The sequence below is a fragment of the Rana temporaria genome, chromosome 2 (genome assembly GCF_905171775.1).
Source record: "Rana temporaria chromosome 2, aRanTem1.1, whole genome shotgun sequence".
Lineage (NCBI taxonomy): Eukaryota > Metazoa > Chordata > Amphibia > Anura > Ranidae > Rana > Rana temporaria.
Window position 1 is genome coordinate 17,042,735 of NC_053490.1, and position 22,078 is coordinate 17,064,812.

At 46.6% G+C, this 22,078-nt stretch overlaps 1 protein-coding gene across 1 annotated transcript in view; it reads left to right on the forward strand.

The window, feature by feature from the left end:
• DNHD1 (dynein heavy chain domain 1) overlaps positions 1-22,078 on the forward strand; it is a 171,296-nt gene that overhangs the window by 65,765 nt on the left and 83,453 nt on the right. Inside the window, exons 15-20 of the mRNA XM_040339911.1 lie at positions 4,578-4,703; positions 9,192-9,468; positions 11,197-11,324; positions 13,409-13,607; positions 13,685-13,776; positions 20,342-20,558. Of these exons, the coding sequence (XP_040195845.1) occupies positions 4,578-4,703; positions 9,192-9,468; positions 11,197-11,324; positions 13,409-13,607; positions 13,685-13,776; positions 20,342-20,558 (1,039 nt within the window). The remainder of the gene's footprint in view (positions 1-4,577; positions 4,704-9,191; positions 9,469-11,196; positions 11,325-13,408; positions 13,608-13,684; positions 13,777-20,341; positions 20,559-22,078) is intronic.

The window sequence follows — 22,078 nt, forward strand, 5'->3', positions numbered from 1 at the left end:
CCATTTTATTGAACCAATAAGCTTTGAAGTCACAGCTTGGCTATGCCTTTTTAGCGCAATAAAGTGTTGACATGGGTTCTCAACATTCTGCACTATAGCCAAAACTAGAAAGAAAGGGCCAGATTCAGGTACATTTATGTTGCTCCGCGGCAGCGTAACGTATCTGATTTACGTTACACCGCCGCAGGTTTACAGCGTAAGTGTCTGATTCACAAAGCTCTTACCTGTAAACTTGCGGCGGTATAACGTAAATCCACTCGGCGCAAGCCCGCCTAATTCAAATGGGGCGGGCACAATTTAAATTAGGCGCGTTCCCGCGCCGAACGTACTGCGCATGCTCCGTCGGGAAAATTACCCGACGTGCATTGCGCTAAATGACGTCGCACGGACGTCATTGGTTTGACGTTAACGTAAATGGCGTCCAGCGCCATTCACGGACGACTTACGCAAACGACGTGATTTTTTAAATTTCGACGCGGGAACGACGGCCATACTTAACATTGGTTAGTCGACCTAGAGGGCATCCCTAGTTTTATGCGGCGTATCTCGACGGAAACAACGTAAAGTTAGAGCGACTGGTAATGCGGACGTTCGTGAATCGCCGTAACTAGTCATTTGCATATTCTACGCCGTCCGCTATGGAATCGCCACCTAGCGGCCGGCCTAGAATTGCATCCTAAGATCCGACAGTGTAATTCAATTACACCTGTCGGATCTTAGGGCTATCTATGCGGAAATGATTCTATGAATCAGCCGCATAGTTAGGACGGGCGGATCTCAGAGATACGACGGCGTATCAGGAGATACGCCGTCGTATCTCTTTTGTGAATCTGGCCCAAAATGTTTTATTAAAGTTATACTTTCATTTTAAAAATCCTTCCTCGCCTCCATCTCAATCTAAATCTCTTGAGGCTAGGTTCACACTTGTGCGCAGAGGACCTCTGTGAAATCCGCTCCGCAGCCACCCTGGAGATATGTAAACCGGCTCCATAGAGAGACAGTAACAATCTCCTGTCATGCGAATTGGATGTGGCTTTCTCCACATCCAATTCGCATGACAGGAGATTGTGACTGTCTCTCTATGGAGCCGGTTTACATATGTCCAGGGTGGCTGCGGAGCAGATTTCACAGAGGTCCTCTGCGTCTTTGGCTCTGTTTCAGGGCCTGAATTTAGGCAAAAATTATAAAACGAAACTGAGAAAATGCTGCGAGTCGCATGCAGTTTAGATGTGATCGTATTAGATGGAATGATGCTTGTATAATGTTAAAAAGGTCCAGATCTGTCCTGACTATGATGGCTCCTCCAATCCGCAACCCAGTGATGCTAAATACAAAGTGACCATCCCCCGGAAAAGAAAAGGAAAGCCGCTTACCAGAAGGCAAGCGGTTAGGGCGGATGGCTATAACCCAGCCTAGGCCTTTAATCCTTGGGGTTTGCACCAGGAAGCCCTCCGTCCTCTGAGTATGTTGTTCTCAGCTCCACCGTATTTAAATGCAAACAAAAAAGACAGCTATTGGACGTTGTCAAATGGGGGTCAACGTCCAATAGTGACGAAACGCGTCTGGGAGGATCACGCAGTGACGTCACCACGCCAAGGAGTAGGGCTCCTGTTATGCCGGCCGGCAACTATTTTGTACACTTGTTTTATCCGCTCATATTGTGAGTACCTTTTACCTTTTTTAATTAAAAGTACTGTCTCAGAGTTACGCTATGTGCGTTTTTCTCTTCATTTAAACATCTCAAACGGGGGAGTTGAAAACCTTACGCTTAGGGGACGGAGGACTTCCCACCGCAAGGAGCCAAAGACCTAGGCTGGGTTATAGCCATCTGCTTGAAACGGTCTTGTTTTGGTAAGCGGCCTCTCTGGCTGGTGGAGGGTCACTTCATTATTAGGTTCACTGGGTGGTGTGGACTGCATGTATTAACCATTTCCAGGACATCACGCAGAGGGGAAGAAGGACCCCCTACTACAAGGAGAAAGGCCTGGGCTGGGGCATAGCCATTCGCCTTAACCGTTTGCCTTCTGGTAAGCGGCCTCTGTAATTGGTGGAGGGTCACTTATGCGAAGTTGTCACTAGGTGGTGTGGACCTTAGGCACTATTGCTAGGATTGTTGTCCCAGTATCACGCTATGTGTGCTGTCTTTTTTGTTTGCATTTAAATACGGTGGAGCTGAGAACAACATACTCAGAGGACGGAGGGCTTCCTGGTGCAAACCCCAAGGATTAAAGGCCTAGGCTGGGTTATAGCCATCCGCCCTAACCGCTTGCCTTCTGGTAAGCGGCTTTCCTTTTCTTTTCCGGGGGATGGTCACTTTGTATTTAGCATCACTGGGTTGCGGATTGGAGGAGCCATCATAGTCAGGACAGATCCGGACCTTTTTAACATTATACAAGCATCATTCCATCTAATACGGACTTACTACACTCTCACAGATTGTGTACACTAATAGACTGTTTTGTTGTGGCGCGGCTTTCTCTTTGTTTATATTTTCTTGTGATTCACACGCCAGCTGCTGCCTAGGGTCAGGGGTGGGGAGACATTAGCGCGGTTTTTGTTTTGTGTAGTTTAGATGTGAACCCAGCATTCAACGTTTACATTTCTGCCACAAAAAACAGTCTGTAAATGGGAATTCTTTAAATCCCTTACTTTGAAGTTTGCCTAAAGATTGAGACCAAATTGCAGGTGTCCTGACTTATCGAAAATGGCATCCCTGGTGATGTTATCAGGCCTGGAGTTTCATCTTGTCTCAAATGTGAGAAATGTTTCCAAACACACAGAATATAACGGATAATTTTTATTAACACCAGAAGTTGTTGATCAAGGAAACTTCTGATGGCCTTAGAGCAAGGGTCCCCAAACTTTCTAAACAAAGGACCAGTTTAGTGTTTTTTAAACTTTAGGAGGGACGGACTGTGGCCACTGGGAGTAGAAAAGGTCTCAAAGTCAGTGGGGCAAAACAATGCCCTATTTTTGGTGTCAGTGGGAGGAATTGTGCCCCATCATTGGGAGAATTGTGTCCCATCATTGGGAGAAATTGTTCCCTTTCACTGGCGTCATTGGAAATTTTGCCCCTTCATTGGGAGAAATTGTGTCCCTTCATTGGTGTCATTGGGAGAAATTGTGTCCCTTCATTGGTGTCATTGGGAGAAATTGTGCTCTATCATTGGTATTATAAGCAGGAATTGTGTCCCATTATTGGTGTCTTTGGAAGGAATTGTGTGTCATTATTAGTGTCATTGGGAGAAATTGTGTCCCATCATTGGTGTCATTGGGAGAAATTGTGTCCCATCATTGGTGTCATTGGGAGAAATTGTTTCCCATCATTGGTGTCATTGGGAGAAATTGTGCTCCATCATTGGTGTCATTGGGAGAAATTGTGCTCCATCATTGGTGTCACCGGGAGAAATTGTGCTCCATCATTGGTGTCATTGGGAGAAATTGTGCTTCATCACTGGTGTCATTGGGAGAAATTGTTTTCCATCACTGGTGTCATTGGGAGAAATTGTGTCCCTTCATTGGTGTCATTGGGAGAAATTGTGTCCCATCATTGGTGTCATTGGGAGAAATTGTGTCCCATCATTGGTGTCATTGGGAGAAATTGTGCTCTATCATTGGTATTATAAGCAGGAATTGTGTCCCATTATTGGTGTCTTTGGAAGGAATTGTGTGTCATTATTAGTGTCATTGGGAGAAATTGTGTCCCATCATTGGTGTCATTGGGAGAAATTGTGTCCCATCATTGGTGTCATTGGGAGAAATTGTTTCCCATCATTGGTGTCATTGGGAGAAATTGTGCTCCATCATTGGTGTCATTGGGAGAAATTGTGCTCCATCATTGGTGTCACCGGGAGAAATTGTGCTCCATCATTGGTGTCATTGGGAGAAATTGTGCTCCATCATTGGTGTCACCGGGAGAAATTGTGCTTCATCACTGGTGTCATTGGGAGAAATTGTTTTCCATCACTGGTGTCATTGGGAGAAATTTTGCTCCATCATTGGTGTCATTGGGAGGAATTGTGACCCTTCATCAGTGTCAGTGGATGAAATAGCAAGCAATGCGCCGCATCTGGCCCCCAAGCCGCAGTTTTGGAAACCACTGCCTTAGAGCAACAGGATTTTTTTTTTCCTGTTGGGCCATGCTTTATACAGGCTTTTGCCTTTCCCTGGATCAGCTGAGGGTGCAGATTTTTAATACATTTATTCATTTTTCTGTTGGTCCTTTTTCAACCTGACTATGTAACAAACAGTACTGCATATCTATTCCCTGCACCCAAGTAGCTGAAGCGCGTTAGCTGCTGCAATAACAACAAGATCAGTTCAAGATGTCATGTAAATCTCTAAAATTACTTCACAACTACACAAAAGTTTCTGTATAATTCTAACCTCTGGTCTCCTTGTGTAGAGCACATATTAGTCTATGAAGCCCCTTCATTGGGAGAAATTGTGTCCCTTCATTGGTGTCATTGGGAGAAATTGTGTCCCATCGTTGGTGTCATTGGGAGAAATTGTGTTGGTGTTATCGTTGGTGTTATTTGGAAAAATTGTGCTCGATCATTGGTGTTTTCTTCTTCCAGGTAACGGAGTACACTCAGAACAAGAAGGAATTGCAGGAACGTGTAGAATATGTGCAATCGCTTCGTGAGGTTATCCGAATGAATTTTCGCCAGGCAACTGCAGAGGAGCAAATCGAGAACAGTAAGGTGAGGGGTCTCAGGAGTGACATCACGGGGGGTCCTTTGGGAAGACTTATGTAACACTTACCCCCAGAGGGGCCACTGGAAATACCCCAGATCTCCCTTACCTGTTCAGAGGCTGCCAGCTTAAGAGCACACCGCAAAAATTCAGGCTCAGTCTAGGGGTGTCTTTTTGAAGATTTATTGCAGTACTTGAACACAGTTGGGTAGAGGGATGAGGGTGCAAGGTACTCCAAAACACATGCAGTTATAGCAGGACCAATTTTCAAACAAAGTTCTTCAGTAGCAGCCCTAAGTATTGCTGGAGGTAGAGGGGACAGCCAGCAAGCCCGAGACTCTGTAGCAAGAGTCATAGTCCACCACATGCATAATAGGTTTTCTGTAACACAGGCTGCCTCCCGGTGGGAGAGGCCCCAGGAGTAATGGCGCATACACACTGTAACCCCAGAATCAAGACGAGACACGCAGCTCTGTACTTGTTCCAAAATGAAGACAACTTTTAATGGTAACTTTCAGTCTTATATACAGTACAAGGCATGAAAGGAACAATCAACTCCCCACCCACACATCACACCGTGGGGGGGGGCTTTAATCACATTCTTTGAGCTAATTACTAAACATTCTAGACATCTCGGCGCCGGGCTATAATTATCATGACCTAATCACTGCACGTTCCTTCATTAACAGAACTCAAACAAAACACCATCACACAATGATCTCTTCCCAATCCACATCCCTAGACAGACGTTCTGTCTCCGCATACAGCTTGACAGAAAGGTATTCACACCTCTGCATCAACAGGCTCCAAACCGTGCTATCACACGATGGAAAGGTCTAGGAGCAGACCTGAATTAACACCTTTACACAATGGACAATGAAATGTCTAGGAGTAGATGCAATTAACACCTTTCAAAAGAATATTGAATAAGCCAACAACTTGTGATATCTCAAGACATCCTGCAAACATGAATTATTATTAATGTCCCATCTCATGTAATACATGAATTATGATTCACTTGTCACCCCATCTCCTGGCTCAATCTGTGCCCAAAAGTCACTCCTGTTACACACACGCTCAGAATTTCTGACAACAAATGTTCGATTGGAGCTTGTTGTTGAAATTCCGACTGTGTGTAGGCTCCAACGGACATTTGCTGTCGGAATTTCTGACAACAAAATTCGTTCTCATAAATTCTGTGTAGTCAATTCCGACGCACAAAATTCCATGCATGCTCTGAATCAAGTACGAGACGGAAGCACTCTGTCTGGTAAAACTAGCGTTTGTAATGGAGATAGCACATTTGTCACGAATCGTCTCTCTCACCAAACTTCTACTAACACGAGATTAGCAGAAGGAGCCCATAGGGTGGCGCACTTGGTATTGAACGTCCCTTTTATAGTGCCATCATACGTGTTGTACGTGACCACGTTGTTGACGATCGGGAATTTCCGACAACATTTGTGCAACCGTGTGTATGCAAGACAAGTTTGAGCCAACATCCATCGGGGAAAAAAAACACGGTTTTGTTGTCGGAATGTCCGATCGTGTGTGCGTGGCATTAGGGAGATAGAGAGCTTTGAGCAGACCCTCGCAAGCATTTATATTCTCCCCGGCCACAAGCCTGATCCTCCTATTCTATTTTTGGAAGCTTCTTCCAGAGGTAAACAGTTTAAATCAACCCCCAGGTTTAGGCATAAACCTGACCAGACCTAGAAAATAAATTGCTGCTCAGCTGGATATATTTATCCAGCCTAGGGAAGGGTGCTAAACTTATATGGATTTGATGCCCTGTTCACATGACAATTTTAATTGGTTTTCTTATGGTTAGTTTGATATTGAAGTTGAATTACAGCTTTGGGAGAGCCCCTCACCTAGTACTCATGGTTGGCTTTAGCTGGCCATGAGGAGAGCGGTCCACCATGCCTTTTGGATAGGTGGAGCAATTTGTGCCTTGCCCCTCTCAAGAGCCTTGCGTCTCAGAGGGGGGGAGTTTAATGGTGGAGTCCTTCTTTGGGAGTTCTTTTGTGTTTTCACATGCACTTTCAGTTCTTTCAAACATAGAGCCTTAGGCCCAGATTCACGTAGAATCGCGGCGGCGTAACGTATCGTAGATACATTACACCGCCGCAAGTTTTCATCGCAAGTGCCTGATTCTCAAAGCACTTGCATGAAAACTTACGCTGGCGGCCTCCGGCGTAAGCCCGCGTAATTAAAAGGGGCGTGTGCCATTTAAATTAGGCGCGCTCCCGCGCCAGACCTACTACGCATGCTCCGTTTTGAAATTCCCGCCGTGCTTTGCGCGAAGTGACGTCATTTTTTCTAACGCCGTTGTGCGTAGCGTACTTTCGTATTTCCGGACGTCTTATGCAAGAAAACATTTTTTTTAATTTTCGACACGGGAACGACAGCCATACTTTATACAGCACATACGTGGGCTGTGTAAAGTTAGGGCAGGTAAAACGACGACTAAAATTGCGACGGGAAACTAGACTAGTACCGAACGCGAAAAACCGTTGTGGATCGCCGTAAAACCTCATTTGCATACCCGACGCTGGAATACGACGCAAACTCCACCCAGCGGCAGCCGCGGTATTGCATCCTAAGATCCGACAGTGTAAAACAATTACACCTGTCGGATCTAAGGGCTATCTATGCGTAACTGATTCTATGAATCCGTCGCATAGATACTCTGAGAGATACGACGGCGTATGAGGAGATACTCCGTCGTATCTCTGCTGTGAATCTGGCCCTTAGAGCCTTAGCATCACATTTGGAGGTTAACCATGGTGGTCTGCATGCAAATATATCCTGCCTATGAATAACCACTTTTCTAGCCGCTTGCCCACCACTGCACAACTATTTACGTTGGCAGAATGGCACGGCTGTGCATATGGACGTACCCGTATGTCCCCTTTAAGACGTGACATTGCAGGCTCTCGTGCCCACCGCAAGCTCTGTGAGTGTGACCATGTGTCCCGCAGACTCGATGTCCGCCGGGTGCTCGGGATCATGTCACGGAGCTGCAGAACGGGGGGATGCCTGTGTAAATAAGGCATCTCCCTGTTCTGCCTTGTGACAGGACAGTGATCTTCTGCTCCCTGTCATCGGGAGCAGCGATCAGTGTCGTGTCACATGTAGCCCATCCCCCCCACAGTTAGAATCACTCCCTAGAACACACTTAACCCCTTCCTCGCCCTCTACTGGTTAACCCCTTCCCTGCCAGGGTCATTTACACAGTAATCAGTGCATTTTTATAGCACTGATCGCTATATAAATGACAGTGGTCCCAAAATAGCGTCAAAAGTGTCCGATGTGTCTGCCATAATGTCGCAGTCACAATAAAAATTGCTGATTGCCGCCATTACTAATAAAACAAAAATAACAATAAAATTGTGATATACTATGCTATAATTTTTGCACAAACCAAAAATATACGCTTATTGTGATTTTTTTACCAAAAATATGTCGAAGAATACATATCGGCCTATCTTTTTTGGGGATATTTATTATAGCAAAAAGTAAAACATTTTGAGCTAGATTCACGTAGCTCTGCGTATATTTTGGCCAGCGTAGCGCATCTAATATGCGCTACGCCGACGTTAAATAGGGCGCCCAGACCAGTGTTCGCAAAGATCTGGCGCCGTATGTTGCGCGGGCGTAGTGTAAATAGGCCGGCGTAAGCCCGCCTAATTCAAAATAGGCAGGTAGGGGGCGTGCTCCATGTAAATTAGCCGTGACCCCATGTAAATGAATGGCCGTTCGTACGGCGCATGCCCAGAGTTACGTCGCATATACTCTCTAAGATACGTCGGCTCAATGCTTTTGACGTGAACGTAACCTACGCACAGCCCCATTCACGTACCACTTACGTAAACTACGTAAAATTCGACGGCTGTTCCGACGTCCATATCTTAACATTGGCTGCGCCTCATATAGCAGGGGTAACATTACGCCGGATGTAAGCCTTACGTAAATGGCGTAGCGGGCACAAGTACGTTCGTGAATCAGCGTATCTAGGTAATTTACATATTCTACGCGTAAATCTACGGAAGCGCCCCTAGCGGGCAGCATAAATATGCACCCTAGATACGACGGCGTACTAACACTTACGTCGGTCGGAGGAAGCTGAAATTCAGGCGTATCTAGCTCCGTGAATAGCACGCATAGATACGATGGCGCATCTTCTAACTTACGCGGCGTATCAATAGATACGCCGACGTAAACGCTACCTGAATCTAGCTCATTGTTTTTGTTTTTTTTCAAAGTTGTCGCTCTATTTTGTTCAAATACCACCAAAAGAAAGCTCTATTTGTGGGGAAAAAAGAACATCAATTTTGTTTGGAAAACCATGTCACACGAAGAGATGAGGATTGTTTTGGAGTACATAGCCTTTAACTTTAACCTGAAAAAAATATACAGAATGTTGGGGGGGGGGGGGTGTCCAGACTTTAGCATGCTTCTGTACCAGGTTTGATATTAAGTCTCCCCCTCAGCTGGTGGACACCTGGGATTCCTTCCAACATCAACTGAAGACCAGTGCAGAGTACCTGAGCGGTCACCTTTCCTCCATGTCTGACAGCTTAGAGCAATCCTTCCTAGAATGTTACAGAGAGGCGGAGGGCATCATCACAGCCGCTTCATCTCCTCGATTTCTGGACCCGGAACAGAACCCAGCACTAATATTGACTGATCTGGGAGATCTGCGCCACAATCTGCGGACTCTCCTTTCTCAGCTGCGAGATTTCAGCCACTCTCATCACATTTTACAAGGTGAGACGTATATTACTTTGGGGGGCCTTTCTGTAAAGATGATGGCCTGAGCAACAATTTTCAAGAACTCGTATCACGAACCAGACCTTTCTCTATATCTTATAACAACTCTGGGTCAGCTGATCTCCAGGTTTCTGTCATGGTCTTCTCATAGGCACACTTCTTCCTGGAGCTGCCATGCTGTGTGCATGTGTGAGTCTCCATCATAGACCTCTGTGGCCTACAGGGAAGCATTTCTCAGTGTACATTCTTTGCCATACCGTTTATAAAACATACTACTAGAATAGGGTGACCAGACATCCCCGGTTTCCGGGGACAGTCCCCGGATTGAGGACACTGTCCCTGGACCAAGTCTGTCCCTGGTTTTGTCCGCGGATTGGATTTGAACAGGGGCTGGGGCAATTTCAAAGACAGTCGGTGCAGCATTAAAAACAAAATTCTGAATTACAGACCACCACTCCGCTGCTCCTACTAGCTTAAGGGGTGTATTTTTTTCCATTATCTGTGCCCCTTTCTGACAATCATGTGCTGGTCGGAGTGGAGGAAATATTTCTTCAGTTTCGGCTGCATGCCCATTCAGCTTCGCTCACATGTTCTTCTGCCTTGGCTCAAGTCCCAGCCATCCGCCTGCCTGCTTATCTCCTTGTCTGGCAGATTGATCTTCCTCCGCTCCCCACCCAGTAATAGCCGGGGCCCAGAGAGTAAGACTTGACAGGTTGTGAGGAGGGCGGTGGCGGGCAGAGAGTCGCTGATTTCCGCCATTACTATTTCATTTAAAAAATCTGGTCACCTTATAATAGAAAGTCTCCTGTGTCAATGGGTGGTCTCCTGGAGCACTGGAAGGTCTTTTGGGTTATTGGATAGTCTCCTGTGTCATTGGGTGGTCTATTGGGGCATTGTATAATCTCTTTGTTCATTGGATGGTGTCTTGGGGCATTAAATGGTCTTCAAGTTCAATGCATGGCCTCTTGGATCATTGGATGGTCTACCTGGTCAATGTATAATCTCTTTGTTCATTGGATGGTCTTTTGGGGCATTACATGGTCTTCAAGTTGAATGCATGACCTCTTGGATCATTGGATGGTCTACCTGGTCAATAGATAATCTCTAGGATCATTGGATGGTCTACCTGGTCAATAGATAATCTCTGGGATCATTGGATGGTCTATCTGGTCAATAGATAATCTCTTGGATCATTGGATGGTCTACCTGGTCAATAGATAATCTCTTGGATCATTGGATGGTCTACCTGGTCAATAGATAATCTCTTGGATCATTGGATGGTCTACCTGGTCAATAGATAATCTCTGGGATCATTGGATGGTCTACCTGGTCAATAGATAATCTCTGGGATCATTGGATGGTCTACCTGATCAATAGATAATCTCTGGGATCATTGGATGGTCTACCTGGTCAATAGATAATCTCTGGGATCATTGGATGGTCTACCTGGTCAATAGATAATCTCTTGGATCATTGGATGGTCTACCTGGTCAATAGATAATCTCTTGGATCATTGGATGGTCTACCTGGTCAATAGATAATCTCTGGGATCATTGGATGGTCTACCTGGTCAATAGATAATCTCTGGGATCATTGGATGGTCTACCTGGTCAATAGATAATCTCTGGGATCATTGGATGGCCTACATGGCCATTGTAAATGTCATATTTTATCCAGGTTGTGTAGTAATCTTTGAGGTCAATTGGTGTCTCTCTCCCTCTGTAGGTAAAGCATTAGACATCTCAGCAATCAGTCATGGAGAGCAGTGCATACAGGCAAGACAGGAATCCTGGAAGCTGCTGACAAGAAGCCAAGAGCAGGTCAGAGATTGGAAGCTTCGTCCCTTCGTCAAGGTGAGGCCAACATTGTCCTAAAATACTGTGCAGCTTAGAATACCCCCTCCTCTCCTTCTACTATTCTAATACACAGAGTGCAGGGCCCACTTTTATTCCTAGACACCCCCCCTCCCCACTTTTCCTAAAACTCAAAGTACAGATGCTGCTTATTGCTTAGACCCCTACCTTATCCTTTTAATGCACTGAGTGCAGGGCCAGCTGCCTAGAGCACCCCCTCCTCCTTTTAATGCACAGGTTGCAGGATCCACTGCTTAGAGCCCCCACCTTAGGGTGCAGCCTAGAACCCCTCCTTCTAATACAGTACTTATGGTGCAGCCTAGAACCCCTCCTTCTAATACACAGGGTGCAGGGCTCACCTAAAGCGGTGGTTCACCCTCAATAGCAACATTCTACCATTAAATCAAGCATTGTAGCGCAAGCTACAGTATGCCTTTATTTATTTTTTTGGCCCCGTACTCACTGTTTAATCCCGGAGATACATTTCAGGCTCCCCGCGGGGAATGGGCGTTCCTAGTCAGAGGGGACAATGATTGACGACCAGCTATTGTGCGTAACGCCTCCCGAGTAGGACTCGGCTCTTCACGGCGCTTTACGGCGCCTGCGCACAGACATCGGAGCTGACTGCGCAGGCGCCGTGAAGAGCCACGTCCTATTTCGGCTATTTCCGTGAGGCGTGACGCGCCATAGCAGGCCGTCAATCATGTTCACCTCTGACTAGGAACGCCTACTAGACTGAAACTTATCTCCGGGATTACACATTAAGAAGACGCAAAAAAAAAAAAAAAGGCATACTGTAGCTCACGCTACTATGCTAGATGGAATGTTAGAATTTTTTTTTTTTTTTTTAGGGTGAACCCCCTCTTTAATTCCTAGAGTCCTAGTTAGAGTTGAGCTGACACCTGGATGTTCGGGTTCGGCCGAAATTCGGAAGAAAGTCCGGTTCTGGACCCGAACTTGACCCCGAACCCCATTGAAGTCAATGGGGACCCAAACTTTTCAGTACTAAAATGTCTCTAAAAAACTAATGGAAAGGGCTAGAGGGCTGCAAATTGCAGCAAAATGTTGGTAAGAGCATGGCAAGTACTCTGCAAATAAATGTGGATAGGGAAATAACTTAAAATAACATAACAAAAAAATCTTGACACTGCAAAATATATATTTTTCGCCCTAAATGGGTGTTTTTTGAATAGAACAATAGAAGAACACTAGCTAAAGTGTTTATTTCACACCTACAGATATGGAGGAAACACTACAAACACTGAAAAATATATATTTTTGCCCTAAATGGGTGTTTTTTGAATATAACAATAGAAGAACACTAGCTAAAGGGCCGGATTCAGAAAGAGATACGACGGCGTATCTCCGGATACGCCGTCGTAACTCTAAGTGTGTTGGGTCGTATCTATGCGACTGATTCGTAGAATCAGTTACGCATAGATTTCCCTAAGATCCGACCGGTGTAAGTCTCTTACACCGTCGTATCTTAGGCTGCATATTTACGCTGGCCGCTAGGTGGCGCTTCCGTAGATTTACGCGAGGAATATGCAAATTAGGTAGATACGCCGATTCAGAAACGTACGTCAGCCCGGCGCATTTTTTTGCGTCGTTTACGTTAGGCTTTTTCCGGCGTAAACTTACCCCTGCTATATGAGGCGTATCCTATGTTAAGTATGGACATCGGGCCAGCGTCAAATTACGTTGTTTGCGTAAGTCGTTCGCGACTAGGACTGGCCGTAATTTACGTTCACGTCGAAAGCATTGGCTTTTTGCGGGTTAATTTGGAGCATGCGCACTGGGATACGTTCACGGACGGCGAAAACCAAAAACGTAATTTATGTGGGGTCAGCCATCATTACCATTCAACACGCCCACTGCATGGAGAATTTGAATTCCGCTGGCTTACGCCGGACCACGTACGCCACGCCACCTTAACTTAGGGCGCAAGTTCTTTCTGAATACGGAACTTGCGCCCTAATTTACGACGGCGTAACGTATCTGAGATACGTTACGCCCGCCAATTGTATCTGAATCCGGGCCCTAGTATTTTGATATGCTGTAACTGGTTGTCTGTGTGCCTCCAGGTGAACACTGAGCAGATGAGGGAGAAGTTGTGTCGCTGGGAGCGAAGTCTCCAGGATCTGACAGCGCTGCTGTCAGCGGATGACCCCATTATAAGCAGCGCGCGGTTGATTCTGCAGGAAATCTCCCAGCACCTTCCGCTGCTCCAATCTTTGCTCAGCCCAGCACTGACACCGAGCCACTGGGCGGCCATCTTCACCGGTAATGTATTTTAAATGTATCACCCAATCCTTTGTCACATGTCACGACAGTCACATGACCATCTTGTCACCTTCTAGTGATGGGGTCGACGTTCTCCAGTGTGGAGGCCCTGACATTGGAGGATCTTTTGTCTCATCTGACACCCAACGGCCAGGAGGAGATGCAGAAGGTGGGAATGGCGGAGTGTGTAACCTGAGAATATTATAATAACCTTGTATAAAAAATGTTTCCGTGTGCAGTGTGTGATTATATCTGTACATGGGGGAAGACACATGTGATCAGTACATATTGTAAGGGGTTAGCTCGGTAGCGGGGTGTGTGACCCCCTGGATGGGTTCAATACACACTGAATTTATACAGAAAGGCAGTCGAAGACGGTTGAAAACACTGGGGTAGATTCAGCAAGCAATTACGCCTGCGTATCCATAGATACGCAGCGTAATTGCTAAGTAGCGCCGGCGTATCTACTTTCTGTATTCAGAAAGCTTGATACGCCGACTGTAGCCTGAGATACCACTGGCATAAGGCTCTTATGCCGTCGTATCTCAGGGTGCATTCTGACGCTGGCCGATAGGTGGCGCACCCATAGTTGTCAGCGTAGAGTATGCAAATTGCATACTAACGCCGATTCACAAACGTACGCATGACCGGCGCTCGTTTTTTACGTCGTTTGCGTACGTCGTTTTCGCCGTAAGGCTGCTCCTGCTATTAGGAGGCTGCAGCCAATGGTAAGTATGGACGTCGTTCCCGCGTCGCGATTTTCAAAATTTGCGTCGTTTGCGTAACTCGTTCGTGAATGGCGCTGGACGCCATTTACGTTCACGTCGAAGCCAATGACGTCCTTGCGACGTCATTTACCGCAATGCACGTCGGGAAACTTTCCCGATTGAGCATGCGCAGTACGTTCGGCGCGGGAACGCGCCTAATTTAAATGATCCACGCCCCCTACGGGATCATTTAAATTACGCGCGCTTACGCCGGCCCCTTTTACGAAACGCCGCCGCAAATTACGGAGCAAATGCTTCGTGAATGAAGCGTAGCTCCAGTAATTTACGGAGGCGTAGCGTAAAAACGGTACGCTGCGCCGCTGTATCAGTGCGCGCCCCTAGCTGAATCTACCCCAAAGATTTTGGTTTATTTTTCCATCTTGCTGGAAACAATTGCAAGCATCCAAACAGCATAAACAAAATCAAACATAAAATAAACCCTGGCCACTTGGGGCGTCTACCTTCACCACACAGGAACCTATCTAAGAGTCTGGCACAGCCTAGTGCTGGGCAGACACTGCTGATCATACAGCAGAAAAACAAAAGTCTTTTGATTTTTATCACAGAAAAATCAATCCTCTCCTCACCTCCTCAGAAGACTTTCAGTACACTGCTTCTCCTTACTCACAAAGCCTCAGGATGCAGCAAAGCAGTGGTAATCCCCTGGATTACTTATAGAGGCCTTAATTTCCTCATTCTGAACAGCTGAAGTCTTCCAACGCCCTTAGACCGCCGGACCGTTTCCATCGGACATTTCTCCTCCAGATTTTGATCTGATGGCTGTACACACCATCAGATCAAAATCCCTGCGGAAAACATCCGCGGTGACGTGGCCGCGCCGTCGCCGCGACGATGACGCGGCGACGTGCGCGACCCTGGAAGGTAAATACTTCCACGCATGCGTCGAATCATTTCGACGCATGCGAGGGATGGGGATCGGACGGACTTATCCGGTGAGTCTGTACAGACGACCGGATAAGTCCGAAGGACAGGTTTCCAGCGGATAGATTTCTTAGCATGCTAAGAAATTTTTATCCGCTGGAAAACGGTCGGCTGGATTTTTATCCGCCGGAAAACTGTCCGCTAGGCCATACACACGACCGGATCTATCTTCTGGAACTGATCCGCGGATAAATCCCAGCGGACAGATCCGGTCGTGTGTACGGGGCCTTATAGCAATTGGTGTATTGTCTAAACAAGGCAGAAATGTATGTCCCGTCTGTGACAACACCCACAGATTTACCTGACTTCCTGTCACAATATGCAGATCCTACTTCCTGCTTGGTAGAAGGTTACAGGTTAACCAACCCAGAAACAATGCACTCTATGAGTGTTAAAGTCTTACTAAACCCACAACAGTAAAATCAGCCTGTATATGCAGATACTCACTGTGAAACTTAAAGTGGATGTAAACCCACATTTTTATTTTTTTTTGCTGTCACAATGTAGAGTATAAGATTTCCTATCATCTGTGCCCAGTCTTGTCACAAAGGGATAATCCAGCTCTGAGCAATCCTCTTTTCTTTTTTCAGTGAGATAAAGACAAACAAGAGAAAACTTTTGTCCGTTCTTCCCCCTCGCTGTGAGTGACAGGTTATTTACATATCTCATGCACTAGCTTGAGACAGGCATTATTTTTTAATTCCCACCCCACTTCTTTTCTGAAGTCATGTGGTTACTTTTCTGGAGAGGTGGGCGGGGAGTCTACTGGCATCACAACTCCACCCACCGAGCTCCAGACAACAGATCCACCCACAGAATCTGCAGTTTTTCAGTTCTTATAACAGACAGAGGGGAGACATTTGACAGGTAAGGATACATGCAGGAGGCATCTATATCCTTATAGGTCAGCACTATGGCAGGAGTTGGATGAGGATGAGAGTAGCTTAACATCCACTTTAAGGGGTAATCCTCCACATTGTGTAAAAAGACTGTTTGATCCTTCTTCTCTGATCGACCCCTTCTTTAACCGCTTAACGCCCGCCGCATGTATATGTACGTCCACAGAATGGCACGTACGGGCATATGGGCGTACATGTACGTCCCCGCCTTTCCGCGGGTCGGGGGTCCGATCGGGACCCCCCCGGTACATGCGGCGGTAGGAAACCCGCGGGGAGCGATCCGGGACCACGGCGCGGCTATTCGTTTCTAGCCGCCCCCTCGCGATCGCTCCCCGGAGCTGAAGAACGGGGAGAGCCGTATGTAAACACGGCTTCCCCGTGCTTCACTGTGGCGGCTGCATCGATCGTGTTATCCCTTTTATAGGGAGACACGATCGATGACGTCATTCCTACAGCCACACCCCCCTACAGTTGTAAACACACACTAAGTGAACCCTAACTCCTACAGCGCCCCCTGTGGTTAACTCCCAAACTGCAACTGTCATTTTCACAATAAACAATGCAATTTAAATGCATTTTTTGCTGTGAAAATGACAATGGTCCCAAAAATGTGTCAAAATTGTCTGAAGTGTCCGCCATAATGTCGCAGTCACGGAAAAAATCGCTGATCGCCGCCATTAGTAGTAAAAAAAAATAATGAATAAAAATGCAATAAAACTATACCCTATTTTGTAAACGCTATAAATTTTGCGCAAACCAATCGATAAACGCTTATTGCGATTTTTCTTACCAAAAATAGGTAGAAGAATACGTATCGGCCTAAACTGAGGAATTTTTTTTTTTATATATATGTTTTTGGGGGATATTTATTATAGCAAAAACTAAAAAATATTGATTTTTTTTCAAAATTGTCGCTCTATTTTTGTTTATAGCGCAAAAAATAAAAACCGCAGAGGTGATCAAATACCACCAAAAGAAAGCTCTATTTGTGGGGAAAAAAGGACGCCAATTTTGTTTGGGAGCCACGTCGCACGACCGCGCAATTATCTGTTAAAGCGACGCAGTGCCAAATCGCAAAACCTGGCCTGGGCATTTAGCTGCCTAAAGGTCCGGGGCTTAAATGGTTAACAGTCCCTAATTCATCTGCTGATAGAACAGAACATAGAACAGAGCCACTCTGCACATGCACAGTTTAGTGTGTAGAGAGTTTTTTTTGGGGGGGGGGGGGGGGGAGGGTGCATGTGAACACCACAGGGCCAATCAGCACTGTTCACATGGAGGGTTAGGTCAGAGGAGAATAAAAGCTCCCCCTGCAAGCTTTAACCAGTGCTCAGCCAGACTGATAGAAATCACAAGACTGCTATATACTACTGATGAGAAAAGGTAGTTATCCATTTATATTTACTGGGAGTACTAAAACTTTTGCATTTCCATGTTCTGTGTACTGTGGGAGACCAGATATATTGAATGAAGGCTCCTGGGTTTAGTAACACTTTAAAAGATTTTCCAGATTCATACTTACCTAGGTGGATGCTGCATCTGTCACCCGCCGCCTCTGCACTGAGAACCGAGCGATCCAACACCGCCAATGGCTCTGTTCTCACTACTCCCCGAGTAGAGAGCTGCTGACTGTCACTCAGCGGCTCTCCTTTCTGCCCCCCCCCCCCCCGGACTCACTGGAGTGCTGAGCTGTGGAGGGGCGGGGAGTGGCAGTCTTATGCCGCGTACATACGGTCGGAATTTCCGACAAGAAAAGCTCGATTTGAGCTTTTGGTCGTAAATTCCGACCGTGAGTAGTCTCCATCTGACTTTTTCTGTCTGAATTTCCGACAACAAAAATTTGAGAGCCGGTTCTCAAATTTTCCGGCAAGAAAAGTTCATGTCGGAAATTCTGATCATCTGTATTCAATTCCAACGTACAAAAATCCTACGCGTTCTCAGAATCAAGTCGACGCATGCTGGGAAGCAATGAACTTAATTTTTCTCAGCTCGTCGTTGTGTTGTACATCAGCATGTTCGAATTTTTTTTATGTCATTTTTCAGAAGCCGAAAAACGATGTGAAGCTCACACACGATCATTTTACATGACGTTTTAAAAAATTTAGTTTTTTTCATGCCGAAAAACGATAAGGCATAAGGATCGCGGCGATACCTCACACGTGTGGTTTGAACACCGATTTCATATGCGGGCGTTACTCACGTATGCATTCGCCTCTGCGCACAAGCTCGTCGGGACAGGGTGCTTTAAAAAAAATTGGGGGGGTTTTCTAATTTATTTTACTTGATTTTGAAAGTGTTTTTTGTTTTTTTTTTAAGTTGCTCACTTTTATTCCTATTTATTACAAGGAATGTAAACATCTCTTATAATAGAAACAAAAAGCATGACAGGTCCTCTTGAATATGAGATCTGGGGGTGAAAAAGAAATCAGATCTCATATTTGGACTTAAATGCAATAAAAAAATAAACAAATTGTCATTTGAAAAAAATTACAACAGAAAACGTTCCCTTTAAGACGTTTTGACGTCACTTCCGCCCTGCAAGTGATATGGAGGCGGGTGGGGGCCATCTTCCCCTCACTCGTCTCCACACACAGCAAGGGATAGGACCGGATCGCCTCCGGCGCTGCCGACGGCTCCGGTAAGCGGCGGAGGGCACCGGAGAGCGGCGGGAGGGGGGGTGCCATGGAAACCCGTGCATGCTCAAAATGACTTTGACACATGCGCGGTAGCTTCCAAGGCATAGTTAGGGTGAAGCAAGGTGGCGGTGACGGCACAGAATGTGACAAGCTCATGCTCGCCGTAGTCGATGATGTCACCGCGTTCGTGCCATTCAAAAGAACGGCGGTTCTTTTGAATCCTACGTGTGTACACTCAGAAAATCTTGCCAGGAATCCCATCAGAAAAACAACGTTTTTTTTTCTGACGAGAATTCCGGCCATGTGTACAGGGCTTAAAGTGGAGGTTCACCCAAAAAGCGATCTTCTCCGCTGCTTCCGGGTATGGTCTTCGGGACTGGGCGTTCCTATTTGATTGACAGGCTTCCGACGGTCGCATACATTTTCCGAAAGTAGCCGAACGTCGGTGGGCAGGCGCCGTATAGAGCCGCACCGACGTTCTGCTTCTTTCGGCTACTCGTGACGCGATGTATGCGACCGTCGGAAGCCCGTCAATCAAATAGGAACGCCCAGTCCCGAAGACCATACCCGGAAGCGGCGGAGAAGATCGCTCTCTAAAACGGTAAGTACTGCTTCGATTTAAAAAAAAACACCCGATTCCCCTAGACCAGTGGTTCTCAACCTTCTAGTGCCGTGACCCCTTGATAAAATTTTCCAAGTTGTGGGGACCCCCAACAGTAAACTTATTTTTGTAGCGTGGGTTGTCAGCACCCAAGGCAAGACAAGTAATTTGCACCCCCCAAACCCACAGACATTTTGCACTCCCTGAATACCTTCCACTCATACAGTATTAAATCCCTTATGGTACATTTTAGGTTGTACAATTCTTTCTCTTTGTTCTCCTTTCTTTCTCTTTTATCTCTCTTTATTCGATTTTTTTCCCCCATCTCTCTCCAGCCGTCTTTCTTGTTCTTTTTCTCCCTTTTTATTTTTTTCATCCCGGTCTTTTCCTCTATATTCCATGTATTCTCTATTTTTATTACTTCTCTTGCTCCTTGGTGGGGGGGGGGGGGGGGGGGGGGGGATGAGTGGCAGTGATGGCGGGGAAGTGGGATGAGTGGCAATGCTGGGGAGAGTTCTGATCAGTCAAAAAGGCTGGGAGAGCGGTGTGGGCTTCAGGAACAGCCCAGAATGTGGGGACCCCTGGCAAATCATCATTTGACCCCCGAGGGGGTCCCGACCCCCAGGTTGAGAACCACTGCCCTAGACAAAATGAGCCTCAATCTAATGTTAAAAATTGTTTTTCGGGTGAACTCCTGCTTTAAGAGACAGCAACACTGTGCAGAATCATGTAACAAGATGCTGCAGCCCCATCAAAGAAAAAAACAAACTCCAGTCACCCCTATCAAGTTAGTACTGAAGGTGATCTGTGGATTACTCTGATTTTAGCACAGCTGTGTGCGTGGGTTGGCCCCTCCCAGTGACGCTATGTTTGATGTTCTGTGGTGCAGGTCGTCCTCCGGGCTCAGGCTGACTTCTCTCTGGCCATGGACCTGAAGACCATTCAGACGTTCTGGAAGGAGAAGGAATTCCGGCTGGTTAGATTTCTTCTCTGTGTCCCTACACAAGACCCCTCCCCTGACCGCTCCAAGAGACCGCCGAGCGGCCGATTCCGTGAGCCACAGAGCGGACTGTGTACTCAGGACAGTGGCACCTACCTCCTGAGCGGTGAGATCTTCCTGTACTGATAATATACAGTATTATTTATCATCTGCGTATTATATACACCGACCTACCATAATATTATGACCACTGACAGGAAAACATTGATTTTCTTGTGACAATGACACCTGAAAGTAGTAGGAATATATTAGACCGTAAGTGAACATGTCCTTAAAAAAATGTATTAGGTGTTTTTGGTGTACTATCTATCTCTGTATACATGAAAAGTTTACTACGTATCTTATGTAGCGCTCACCCCCGGAGGAGCCGCTGATTAGTTTGGGATCGGCATATTGAGTTACCTTCTTGGCTTGGTCTAGGGGTGACATCCGAGAGTGTAGATGAAGAGCAAGTGTCCAGACACGAAATTAGTTTTTAATGCTTTATTCCAAAGCCCAACATGGCCAACATCAACATGGCACACAATAGAGAAAGGTTGATGAGCGTAGAGGAACTTTGGTATCAGGCCTTGGATATGAAGAAGAGCAAGACTGCTCTTAGCAATAGTGTAACTCAGTTCGTCGCCACCCCGATCAGGGTGGGTAAAGTGCCCCCGGACAGGTGACTATCACAGGCCTGGCAGGCGGAGCGCCACTTAAAGATCTCTGGGAGGAACAGACCTCTACTACCGGCCTGACTCAGAGCCTCTGATACAGGCTTTGTCAATTTGAGATATGTGAGAACAGGATGAGTGAATCCTCCCAGTAAATTGTGTCACCAACTGACAGCTTAAGCATACCTGTCATGCAGTGTGGCAACCGGATCCCCGATGGTTCGTCCAGACCTCCCAGGCAACCTCTAGTTCTAGGTTCTCCCCAAACCGATCCCCCATCGCACAGCTTCCAGCTTAGGATCCTCTCAGCAGAAGGTTGGGACCCAGCAAACCGCTGGGGCCCCCTCTCAATGTTAGGGTGAGGCTCCGCATGGTGCATAACCTAATTGAAGCAGGCCACGGTGGCGGGGCCCATGGATGCGCGTACCCTGAAGGTGGATACCGCACCTGGAACTCGGGCCCCTCACAGAACAGAGACCAATGGCGGTTGCCACAGATATATCCCCCCCCCCTCAGCATGCCCAACAAGGACAGAACTCCTCTGATTGGCTGCTGGGGAAAGTGGGTCTTTCAGAACCCCTCTAGCGCCAACTGCCGCCCAGGGGTGATAACGTACCCCTGGCGCGCAGACTGACCTACAGGACAAATTCTGAAATTGGCAACAACCCAAATTTCCACAAATTGTGAATGGGAGTACACTAATCCTCCCATTCCCCATTAACTTTGGCATAGCGCCCATACTAAAAGTAAGGGGGCGCTACACTTATATATTTTTATATATGTTTACCTCTATATAAGCTCACCTTTGAGTTACGAAAGTGACCTCTGCTCTTTGAATAGATGGTTATCCAGTCCAGTCGTGACCCTTGAGGAGTATCTGTGAGGGCCAAGCCAGGGACCAAGCGGGACAGCAGGGGTGACGCTTGAGAAGTATCTGTGAGTGCCAAGCCAGGGACCCAGCTGGACAGTAAGG